This window comes from Staurois parvus, unplaced genomic scaffold, assembly GCF_062004578.1.
Source record: "Staurois parvus isolate SC_StPar_1 unplaced genomic scaffold, SC_StPar_1.0 ptg000352l, whole genome shotgun sequence".
NCBI classification, from domain to species: domain Eukaryota; kingdom Metazoa; phylum Chordata; class Amphibia; order Anura; family Ranidae; genus Staurois; species Staurois parvus.
Genome location: NW_028318148.1, coordinates 4,680,632 through 4,693,573, shown reverse-complemented (window position 1 = coordinate 4,693,573; position 12,942 = coordinate 4,680,632). Strand labels below are relative to the sequence as shown.

At 49.1% G+C, this 12,942-nt stretch overlaps 1 protein-coding gene across 1 annotated transcript; it reads right to left on the bottom strand.

Moving 5' to 3' along the window:
- Positions 1 to 2,980: 2,980 nt before the first annotated feature.
- Positions 2,981 to 4,441, bottom strand: LOC149456667 (uncharacterized). Its single transcript, XM_089684648.1, has one exon. It carries the CDS (start codon positions 4,439 to 4,441, stop codon positions 2,981 to 2,983), a length of 1,461 nt encoding a protein of 486 aa, XP_089540774.1.
- Positions 4,442 to 12,942: the final 8,501 nt, after the last annotated feature.

Genomic DNA, 12,942 nt, shown 5'->3' with positions numbered 1-12,942 from the left:
GAATATTGCACCTTTTCACAATATTCTAATTTTCTGAGATTGTGAATTTGGGGTTTTCATGAGCTGTAAGACATAATCATCACAATTATGACAAATCACGGCTTGAACTATCTTGCTTTGCATGTAATGAGTCTATCTCATATATTAGTTTCACCTTTTAAGTTGCATTATTGAAATAAATTAACTTTTGCACAATTTTAATTTTTTGCGTTTCACCTGTGATATATATGTATATATTATGTATATACTATGTATATATTCAAGTAAGTTGGTGCAGCGCTAAATGGTAATACACTTTAATATACACAGTATCATACCATTTCAAACATATGTGGATACGTGGTATCACATTAAGGTGATTATTAGTGATATAATTAGTTCAATATGATTGTGTGGATCATGAAGAGATCACAATTCCAAGTGTGTGGACATCCTGATCCGGGAGTGACAACAGGTGCAAGCCAAACGAATGGATAAAAAACGCACTCACCAGATGTGCGTTTAAAATGCACAATAATTAATCCTGCGTCACCAGGCTATAGATAGGTCATCAGGTCTCAGGTCAGGATACCATACGAATCCCCATCCAAGCTCCACAGAAAAGGTCACCAGAGTCCGCTACCAGGTATCACCATCAGGGTCATCTTTTCTCCAGATGGGCACTGTGAATGATGACACTCACACAGAGTGCCCAATAAGAGACTACATAGTGTGATATTGCTTAAGGTACCTTTTATTCAAGGATAATGGGTGTAATGATAAATTTCAAAAAAGTTCCAAAAAGTTACTGACCGTATATTCAGGATGGCTGTGGTTAGATGCCCAGTTGCTGCAGCCCACTGACGCGTTTTGTGCGATGCACGTAGTCATAGGGGGTAAGCCTATGACTACTATTATTGTGCATTTTAAACGCACATCTGCTGAGTGCATTTTTTATCCATTAGTTTGGCTTGCACCTGTTTTCACTCCCGGATCAGGACGTCCACACACTTGGAATTGTGATCTCTTCATGATCCACACAATCATATTGAACTAATTATATCACTAATAATCACCTTAAGGTGATACCACAAATCCACATATGTTTGAAATGGCATGATACTGTGTATATTAAAGTGTATTACCATTTAGCGCTGCACCAACTTACTTGAATATATATGTACTATTGGAGGTTTTTTCTTGGTTGCCTTTCGGTGTATCAGCTGCTTATTAACATAATTTGTTGTGTGTGTATATATATATATATATATATATATATATATATACTTCCTTTTCATTTTATGGTAGCGCTCACTAAAAAATCCTATCCAGGCTAGCAAAACGCCGAACTTCAGGCACCACACGACCCCACAACATCCCCGGCACACCTATCCATCGCACGCAAGCCTCTTGTCTAGTCAACCCCAACTGCCGGCCATTAGGCCTTACATCCGCCCGCCTGGCCCCCCAAAAAATGTAGGAGTGTCCCAGGATCCAAAACGGCACAGAGACAGGACAAACTCCCCCCAACCCAGGGACAACAACCCGGGATCCACCCTTAATCACCCAACAGATGCGGACGAATGTACAAGCGAAACCTCTGGGAATCCCATCTACCAATACGTTTTACCGCCGCATCCGACAAACCCTACCGGGCGGCCTCATTAGCTGCCCCAATCCGAAACGAGTGAGAAGCATACAAAGATGCATCCAAACCCACAACCGTCAAACATCGTCGAAAAACCGACACAAATTGAAAACGAGTTAACGGGGACCCATCTTCATGCATGAAAAAAGACCCCGCCCCACCGGACGACGGGACAAAAATTCACGAACCGCCCGCACTGGGCACACCAATGATGTTGGAAGGGCAAAAAACCGCACCCGCGCACCACGACCCAATTGGTCCGTCTTGGACCGACGGACGAACACCTCCACCCATTCACTAGAGACCATGACATCATCCCCCAACAACCCCCCAAGAACGGATTTGGATGGACTGACAAGCTCCCCAATACGCAATGCCCCAAAGAAGGCCACCGCAAAGGGTGCCCGAAATAAGCACACCTCAAAGTCCGAAAAACAAACAAAGCGCAGATGCTCAAACAACGATCCTAACAACTCGAAGGACACCGGACGACGAGAATCCCTACTGCGACAAGCCCTACGGTAACCTCGAAGAGCCTGTCGTACCCAAAAATCTTTTGTGAAGTCCCGACACCCTTGAAGCTTAAAGAGGAAGGCCAAACCAGCCAACCGCCGATCCACTGCAGCAGCCGACACCCCCGTTCAAAGTTCCTTGCCAAATAATACAACACAGCCACCCCTACCTCCGGCCCCCACGGATCAATATCGACCTGTTGTAACAAGTCCCGCCACTCCCGCCAGACCTTCGAGTATGCAGACCATGTCGCCTCACTCACCGACCTCCGGATCCAACCTGCAACGACCCCAAGGCAATCTCCCACAGCCAGTCGGGACAAGGAACCCCGTGTCGCTCCGCCGCCGGCGCCAACTCTCGGAATTTGTCCCACTGAAAACGAGACAAGGCGTCAGCCAAGGTGTTATCAACCCCAGGGAGATGCACAGCATGGAGAAAAACGTTCAGCTACAGGCAACGCAACACTAAATGACGAAGCAAGCCAACCACTGGTTGCGAGGAAGCCGAGACTCGGTTGATGACCTGAACCACCCCCAAGTTGTCGCAATGAAAACGAACCTTCTGATTCCTAAAATTTCTCCCCAGACCTCAACTGCCAATACCACCGGAAAAAGTTCCAACAGCACCAGGTTACGAAGGAAACCCGCCGCGACCCAAGAAGGAGGCCACGGAGCCGCACTCCACCGCCCCCTAAAAAAGGCCCCATATCCCCGGAAGCCGCCGCATCTGTGAACAATTCCAAGTCAAAATTACTGACTGGTCCAGACATCCACAGCGCCCGTCCATTAAAGTCATCCAAAAAAGTATGCCAAATCCGCAAGTCCTCCCGATGCTCCCTAGTTAAACGAATAAAATGCAAAGGGGAAGTAATTTCCGCCGTTGCCGCCACCAGCCGTCGCAAAATACCCGACCCATCGGCAGGATGCGACAAGCGAAGTTCAGTTTACCCAGCAACGACTGTAAGGCCCGTAGCTGAATTTTCCGCTTGCCCAGCACCCCACGAATTTCCCCTTGTAGGGCCAACAGCTTGTCCCCTGGCAGCCGGCACTCCATGGCGTCCGAGTCCAAAACGATGCCCAGAAAAGTCATCACCGAAGCCGGGCCCTCTGTCTTGTCCAAAGCCAATGGAATCCCGAAACGTTCAGCAACGTGTTGCAACGTGGCCAGCAAAACCGCGCATACCCTGGAAGCGGGCGGACCCACACAAAGAAAATCATCCAAATAGTGGATGACCGAATTTATTCCGGAGACATCCCGCACCACCCACTCCAAGAACGAACTGAACCGCTCAAACAATGCGCAAGAAATCGAACAGCCCATGGGAAGGCACTTATCAATGTAAAACGAGCCCTGCCAATGGCACCCCAGAAAACGAAAACTATCCGGATGTACCGGCAACAATCGAAATGCGGACTCAATATCCGATTTCGCCATAAGCGAACCGCGCCCATAACGACGAACCCAGAAAACCGCCGCATCAAATGATGTGTAAGACACCGAACAGGACTGTGGATCGATGGCATCATTCACCGACCCCCCTTTGGGGAAAGACAGGTGGTGAATCAACCTGAACGAATTTGGCTCCTTCTTGGGCACCACCCCCAAGGGGGAAACCACCAGATCTGAAAACGGAGCGCAAGAAAACGGCCCGCCCATGCGTCCCAACCCCACTTCCTTACTCAACTTTGCCGAAACCACCTCAGCATGCTGCACCGCTGACCGTAAGTTACGAGCTAATGGGGGGATCGAAGTCAAACTACACGGGATACGAAAACCCTCCGAAAACCCAGCCAACAGCAGCCCAGCGGCTGCTCGATCCGGATATCTATTTAGGAAAGGCAGCATCCTTTCCACTTTCACCGGAGTCGTCCCTCTTACTCGCATGCTCTCCGGGCAGGCCTCTGCCTTGCTTGAAACAGCGCTACAAAGGATGGGAGCCGCCGCAACCTGAACACTCATGTTTAAAACGGCAGGACCCCCGAAACGACACGCGCCCTCTTGGAACTGCCAACAGAAACCCCTACGCTTTGAGGCCGATTGTCCTGGGGAGAATGAACCACCAACCCCGCCCTGAAAAAACGGACCAGGAGCCCTCACGGGAGTCATGAGGCGCATCCAAAGGCCAATGTCCTTATGGTTCCAACGCAATGAAGGGCGAACAGCCCGCCGCTGCCGAAACTGCTCGTCATATCGAAGCCATGCGGTCCCACCGTAAACCCTGTGAGCCTCGCTAATGGCATCCAGGTAACAAAAGAGAGCTGAGCAATGCTCAGGAATCTTCTCCCCAATGACACTGGCCATGATCGCAAATGCCTGCATCCAATTCGCAAATGTACGCGGGATAAAACGAAAACGCCGCTTCTCAGCTTCCTCTCGCCTACCCTCGTCAACCCGCGACCCATCTAACGGAAAACGCTCCAAAGGCAAGAGCGTGAAAATCTCCACATACTCCCCTCTCCAAATCCGCTCTCGAACCTCCGACGGTAAGTGCGCACCCAAAGGGCCCTCGAAACATACGTACACCTCGCACTTGGCCGAGTCTGCTAAGCCTACCGTCCCGGAGACCCCAGCACCCCCATCTAAAACCCCGGAAACCAGAGCACCTGTTTCCGCCGTAACCACCCCTGGCGCAGAACCAGGAGGAGGAGAAACCCCCGAGCTCCGCACGTCCCCTCCCTCCTGCTCTAGGACCCCGAACCCTTCCCCACCCGGCGGCGGAAGCCACGCCGAAGCAGGCCCAGGGCCCCTACCATCACCCCACTCAAATCGCCGCAACAAATCCCTCAAACCGGACATCAAATCACCGAGACCCCCCCTAAAACCTGACTCGGGAACGCCTACATCCCTCTCCGCCGGGGCCGCGCCCCCGCCTCCCCCCAACAGGTCCTGAAGTGCAGAAGAAAAGAAAACAGGGAACTCACCAGGCTGCCCAGGAGATGTCCCATCAGCCGCGCGTCCCAACTCCATCGACGCAGAGCGGCCAGCTGTCGCCCCCGCATCGGGTTCCGACAGCTCGCCCTCCGATCTTTCGTCCTCTTCCTGACGGCTGCATGGCCTCCCCGTCCCAGGAGCCACGGGTCCCTCCGGGCCGTGCCGCTGCTGACTCCGCCTCCTGGCACCAGCCACGCCCCTCGACGTCCCTGGTCTCCGTCCCGTCACACACTCCGCAGCACTCTGCCCAGTGCTGCCCTTCTGCTTGTGCCTCTTCGGAGCCGCCGCTCCATGCTGCACAGGATGCCCGCCGACTGCTGCAGGGGACAGCCCGGCAGCCGCAGCTCTCCTTCTCCCACGTTGGGCTCCCTCTCTGACATGCACCTTGTCAGTGGAGGAGCCGTTACCGTCCTGTCTCTGTTGACGTACGGGCGGGGGGGGCTTCCTCCGTACGAAACCCCGCCCACCGAGCTCCGCCGAAGCTGAGGATTCCTCCCAACTCCCCCGCGAGCAGAGGCCAGAGAGTGCCTTGCCTGCGGGGCCGGAGGGTCCCGAGCGGGGCTCCTGATGCGGCACTGAGTTCTGGGGGAGGGGGAGTCCGGGCTGAATCGCTCCGGAGGCCTTGACCTCCGAGCACGTGGGCGCTCCCGCCCCCTTTCTTCCGATGATAAAGCCGGGTCCTGCAATAAGGCAGAGACCCTGCTCTGCAGCCAGTCCATCCTGTTTGAGGCTGCCGCCTCCCGCAGCTGGGCCTCCAGGTCCTCCATACCGCTGAAACTGCCCTCACTAACGGCCCACACTGTACGGCTGGTTTGCAAGCTGTATATCACACAAGCTCACTCACCAACGTCCAGCTCCGACTGACTGCCCCTCACCCAGGACACCCCACCCAAAGGTGCCAAAGAGACCACCCACGTTCTCCCTCTACCAACCAGCTCCCACCTATATATTTTCAAACCCCCTGGCACTGACATAACCCTTTCTAGTCTTCCTTCCCACTCTAGGCCTAATCATGCCTGCCCTGCGCTACTTCTTTCCTTCTTTTACGCTACGGGCATTACTTTTTAGCTGCTTTTTGTATGCTCAGACTGGCCATGTGCAGGGCGTGGCAGATGTCCAATGGCCCAGCGAATATTTTGTTCCACCATAATAATAGTAAGGACTTGTGCTTGGGGTGAAGGTGTTGAAAATGTGTGGCTAAGCTGCATTTTTACCGCCAACCCCTCCCCCCCTTCAGCTGCAAAGGCAGTGGATGCCGGTGATTATGTGACATGGCTGTGATGTTTAGCTTTTTACCCACAACAAAAATTATCGCTCCTGTCAGATGAATACAAACCATTAAAGTGAATGGGAAAGCGCTGCAAATGCTTCGAAATTACAAGGAGAGGAGATGTCACACCACCTGTCCAACACCTCTTTTCAGATCACTTTGGATTGCTTTTAAGAGGCATGGTGGGCTAGACGCAGGTCTAAACTAAGTTTAAGTCACCGGTTAACACCAGGTATTCCAATTATCCAGATGGTGTCAGCTTTGCAGTTGATCGATTGAACAAACTGCCAGCTTTGTCATGGTAAATGCATTTGCCAGGGGTTGCCAAGCTATAGAGGAAGTTATGTGGGAAGAACACAGGTAAATGAAACATGGAACGTGGATGCAGCAAGGAGGCAGGCAAATAGCACCCCCAGCTCTCCTATCAGATGACGCAGCAGAGGAATTTGTTGCCCGGATACCGGGGGACACTGTGTTGCATATGCAAATTCTAGACAGTAAATTAAATAGCGGAGATGGATCTCTAAGCAAAGAGACACATTCTTCTCCAGATGTACTGGCTGGCGTGTTCCTTCATTCCCGCAGGCTGCTCTGAAAGGGAAAAGTGACCAGCTGAGAGTGGAGTGAAGGCAGCAGGAGATGATGGTGCGTGGCCAGAAAATGCCATCTCTAAGTGCTGGATGGCCTAACACAGCCAGTGATATACACAGTATAATGTACACCCTGCTATCAACTAAGGATGTTTTCATTCAATCAGTGACCCATAAATAGGACATTCCAGACAGACTGAGGTTCACGTTTTGCATTACAACAGGGATGTTACTCCTTAAAATACACTTTTTTTTACATTTCACAGCCACAGAATGGACAGACAGCAAGGGAAGAAAGACTAGACCTTCTGGTAGAAGCCATGCCCATTTCATCCAAGCCCCTAACACCTTCCAAACTCAAGCTGACCACACAGTCAGATCTTTTTGTTCAGGCTGGGAACAGAATGAAAAAAAAATCTAACAGATTCTTTCATTCAACCTATACAGCACAGATGTACAAATTTCCCACAGTGCTTATTGCATTGAATACCTGATATTGGGTGGAAGGGTGGCAAAAGGGCCACCTACATAGTGAATTTGCATAGTGTACCACACGTTTAATGCTGGCTTCTAATTTTCAATCTCCTGTAAACGATGGACCATCTAAAGGAATTAAAACTTAATTAACTGTGTAGACAGGCCCTCACACTACATAGTTGTAGGAAAATCTAAAGGAGATTGTATACTCAGATTGTACATGTGGACAATTTAATTTACCGGTAATCTGAAAGCAAACAAAGGACTTCAGCTTGCCATATACAGTTAGATTAGGCTGAAACAAAGCATATTTACCCATCCACACGATACAGCACAGGTGGAGGAATCACCCACTGCTGCTACAGCCAGTGGCTTTCAGAATGCCTGAACAGTGGTTGCATTGGATTGCATGCAGTCGCTGTTTGCCCAATAATTTTTCATCCAGCTTTTTTTTAGCTGAAGGATGTCAGAGGAAGGTGACAGGGCAATTCATAAAGTAAATTTCAATCACTTTTCCAGGAACCAGCCAAAATCCACAAATTGTATAGCCACCTCAACATTCTCTGGGAAGGACTTCATATGATAGATAACAGTTGTTTAAAGCATTCAGACCATAAACAATAAGTTCTTATGTCAGAGTGTTCCATTTACATAGATATAATATACAAGTAGAGTCATAGACACGTTTTACAGTGGTTGTAACATTACCAGAGTTGAATTATATTGGCTTTGAATAGTCACATGACACCATCACATTGCCATTGTTTACCACATTGGCTCCAAATGGTCACATGTCACCATCACTTCTTCCAGCTTTCATTACATTAGCTTTGAATGGCCAAGTGACACTATTACACTGCCAACTTCCATTATATAGATTGTGTGAGTAGCCCCCTTTTCATTTTTCCATAGTATGTCACAGCTGATCAGGCCTGTTTTAGATCTAAAAAAAAATTGGTTCCAGTGAAGGGCTGCCAGTATCAGTGAGGAGCTGAGTGTGTCAGGATCTGTATTTCCAGATTAGCAGCTACAAAAAAAATAGTACAAGTGTATATTTGTGATCTTGGCAGCAACTACATTTACAATAATTGCAAGAAACAATTGCAAACAACAAACTCTGCAACTGTCCCCATCCTACTGCAAGGCTGCTGGCTGCATTGTGTTCTACATGCTGACTGGATTCCATTCAGAGGCTCATATCCCATACACGGTACCGGTACTGCTTAGCAATTAGCCAGACTACAACTGCAAGCTGCCTGTGAATACACACCGTTTGATTTTGGTAACGTCTTTGGTCACAGTGGACTTTATTACTGGATTATACTATAGGCAGTGGTGTACTTAGGTATTATGCTGCAGACCCTGACACCAATCAACACCACCCCTCCCCCCCTGCGGAGAGCTTGACATTTACCAACACCCCTGCCCCCCCACCTGAGAAAGCTTTCCACTACCACCACCCTCCATACACTAGCCACCCCCCCATCAAGAGAGAGAAGACACTCACCTTCTCGAAGAGAGTCGGGCTTTGCATACACCATCAAGCAGCCCACAGCCTCTTTCGGATCCCACCTGGTCCCCATCCCTTCTTCCCTGGGGCAGTGCTGCCCCCCTGAAAAATGCCACCCTAGGGAAATGTCTTGTTTGCCTTGTGGTAAATACATCCCTGACTATAGACACACCCTCTTTTGCACTTGGTCTGGTCACACCAGACTATACCTGAACATATGTACCTGATTGTTGGATTGGACTATGAGGCTGTGGCCCTATATATTACATATATGACCCTCAGGTCTTGATCGGTTTGTATATATGCAATTAGGTTGTGTCTTTTTCACTGTCTGGTTCATACTCCCTGGTTTATTCCAGGCTTACACACAGGTATATTATTAGATGGGATATATCATCTAGCGGGATCTGGAGGGTAGAGGGGCGATATAGGGTCAGTGGCTCACCTCAGTGCCTTTCTCTCCCCTTAGGGAGGGGGGTGGTTGGGTGGGGTTCTGGGGGGTCATTGTGGGAGGAGCATGGGGGAACCCCGTTAGTCATCACGGGGTGTCTTTCTGTTTTTGTTTTATGCTTTTTTTGTTTTTGGCTTTGTTTTTGGTGTTGTGTGTGTGTGTGTGGGGGGCAGCTGGGTTTTCCATCAGGGAGGTATAGGTATTATCAGTACCCAGGGGACACTCCTAGTCACCACCGGTGAGTGTCTGCTACAGGAGGGTTCCCCATGCTGGAGGTGAGGGGTCCTTGCGATTGGGTATGTACATCTGGTCTATATACCAATATTTTATTGTACTTATGCTTCATGAATAAATATGTTGTTGAGGTTAGCCTTTTAGGTGTGCAGCCTATTTTCTTTTTTCTTGTTTTTTGTAGTATGTTTTAGGTAGCACCCTTCCAGACCACTCTGGTGGCACCTCATCAATTTTTTCTGTACTATTGTGGACTCCCCAGCTTTCCCCTTTTTCTATCAGGTAGCAGACAAGAAGAGTCTGGAGCAACCTGGATCAGGATCAGAGGTCAGGCATAGGAATCAGGGTAAACACACACAGAAGCTGCAGACCAAACAGAAATTAGCCAGTGCAGTAGTCCTGTTTAAATAGGCCATTTAGCTCCTGTCTTGGTAACAGGTGCGCACCCATATGCGTGTGTCTATACTCATTCTTGTGCAGCTGCAGACCAAACAGAAATTAGCCAGTGCAGTAGTCCTGTTTAAATAGGCCATTTAGCTCCAGTCTTGGTAACAAGTGCGCACCCATATGCGCATGTCTATACTCATTCTTGTGCACATCTGCCCAGCCAGTCACCGGTCTGTGCATGTGCATTATTATTATGGCACAGAATGAAGAAGCGGCAGACAAGTCAGGGGGCAGAGCCGGCTGTCGCTGCAACCAATTGCTGCCAGAAACACATGGCAGGCTGGATGAGAGGGGCAGCGGGCGGCATATAGAGCACCCAATGCTCTGCATTCTCCTCCCTGCAGCTGAATGCCAGCTTCTTCTCCTCTCCTCCTCAGCCTGCCGCCCCTCTCATCCAGGTGGGCGGGACTGCAGCAACTGTCAAAGGCCAGCTAATGATTGGACAGTTTAGGAAAGTGGGCAGAGCCCCATAAACGTAGTGGCCCACCCAGTCTTCATCTAATTGGCTGGCATTTGACAGCTGCTCTGGTCCCACCCACCCCTGACATCAGTTTTGACAGCTGTCTTTCTCCCCGCTCTTGCAAGCTTCACCAGCTGCAGCAGAACTGTTTTTTCTGGCAGTGAGAGGAGTGCTGAGTCTGTGGTCAGTCCTCCTGAGTCCCAGCTGTATCCTCCTCCATTCTTTGCAACTTTTCAGAGCAGCCCAGGTGTGGAAATATATCCTGCTTCCTGTAGAAAGAAGTACAGATGGGAAGGGCCAAGACCAGCGGCTGGGGGAATAGGAGGAACAGCATCCACCGGTCTTACAAATAGGAAACCCCTGGAAATTAACAGTCTGATTTGAAAATCTTCAGGCAATATCAAAGCATCTACTGAATTTACAAGAAGATGGAGGACTAGGGTTGGCCTGGATGTTCGAGTTGAACATAAGTTTGACTCGAACATCAGGTGTTGTGTATTCGGTGCAGGGGCGGACTGACCATTTGGAAACTCGGGCACTGCCCGAGGGCCCGGGGTCAGTAGGGGACCCCATGAGATGCCCCTGGTACCTTTCTCATAGGCTTTTTTTAGTTTGGGCAAGGACACAGGGGCCCCATGATCCCCTATTGCCCGGGGGCCCCATGAGTTGTCACTCCGCCCCTGATTCGGTGAACACACGAATGGTAAGGGCCCTCAGCAGGCGTTCACCCCACAATGCACTGCACTCTCACAGTGCATTGAGAGCCATGATTGGCCAAAGCAGTGCACCTGACCACAGGTCAGGTGCACTGCTTTGGCCAATCACAGCACAATGCACTGTGAGAGCCATGATTGGCCAAAGTTTCGGTGACTTTGGCCAATCATGGCTCACGGGCTAATTCCACGCCCCACACTATATAAGGCTGCTTACACAGCGGGGAGAATACTCTCCCCGAAAGAAAAACAAATATTAAAAAAAAAATCAAAATAAAGCAAATAACAAAAAAAAAAAACAGTGTGCCCCCCCCCCCCCCCAATCCTTACCAGGATCTTTAGTTCTGGTAGGAAAGTTAGGGGGGACCCCACAGTAAAAAATATTTTTAATAAAATGCATGGGGTTCCCCCTAAAAGCCCTTCAGGCCTGGTAGTACTTTTAGGGGAACTCCACCTCCCAAAAACGGGGGGAAAAGGTGCATGGGTTTTCCCTAAAATCCATACCAGGCCTGACGTCACTGCTAGCTCCGTCCAATTGTTGATGACAGTTCTGACAGTTGCCGGTCGTAGATAAGCAATTGGGCAGAGCTAGCGGTGATTGGATTTTATTTCGGTGTCGTCGTGACAACGCTGGACACCGTGATTGATGATGGATTACAATGATGGAGCCATTTTTTGCCTTTTTTAAAAAATAAAGGACTTGTCAAAAACTGTTCTTTTGTTTTTTGTTTAATAAAGCAATTTGTTAAATGTCTGGCGTGTTTATTTTTTCTCAATTTACCCTTTAGTGAATGGGTAGGGGTACCCCTTACTCATTCACAAGGGGGGTTGCAGAATCAGAATGCCCCCTTATATAAAGGGGTACCCTGATGCTCATGAGCCCCCCTGCCCGCAGACCCCCAGAACCACTGGGCAAATGGTTGCGGGGAAGAGGCCCTTGTCCCCATCGGCATGAGGATACCATCCCCATTGACGAGGGCACGTGACCTGGTGAGCAACGGGGGGGGGGGGCACTCGGTACGCCAAGAGGGGATGCCAAGCTTTTTAACCCCCATTTTTTTTGGGGTGGGGTTTTTGCCTAAAAGTCCTACCAGGCCTAAGGCCTAAAAGTCCTACCAGGCAGGTATTTTAAGGGGACCCCCCCCCCAGCATACTATTTAAAGGATTTTTTTTCTACTTTAAGCAATACATAATGACTGCCCCTTTAAAAACAGTACTTTTTGAAAAAAATTTTTTCACTGATTCATCAGTGAAATCAGGGCAGTATCCGAGTCCCCATACCCTTTTTATGGCTAATAACTTGCATATAAGCCTTTGAAAGTGGGCACTTTTGAATTTACAAGTTCAAGTCCCATAGACTTGCACTGAGTTCAAAGTTTGCAGTTGAACTTTCATTAGGCTCGAAAGTTCGACTACGATCCCAACATGCGAGGTGTACGGCCCATCACTATGGAGCACATATTCAGTGAAGGTAGGAAATCAGCAACCAGGACATAGTTTTTGTAAAAAAAATTTTGCCTGGCGTTCTGCTTTAAAGTTTACTAACTTTCCCTTCTGATTCTAGTTAGGGGTATACAATCTAATTTTTGCCAATTTAACAGTTTTTCTCTGTCTAGCAGACTATGTCACAATCTATCAGCTGTGCATCATTTCTGTTCAATTTGCCATTTATTCTAACCCATATTAATAGATTAAGAGCATTTACCACTAAACAGGTGTATA

Bases quoted from the DNA above. Each gene is read 5' to 3' on its own strand.
- LOC149456667 (XM_089684648.1), bottom strand. From the start codon at position 4,441: ATGGCCAGTGTCATTGGGGAGAAGATTCCTGAGCATTGCTCAGCTCTC.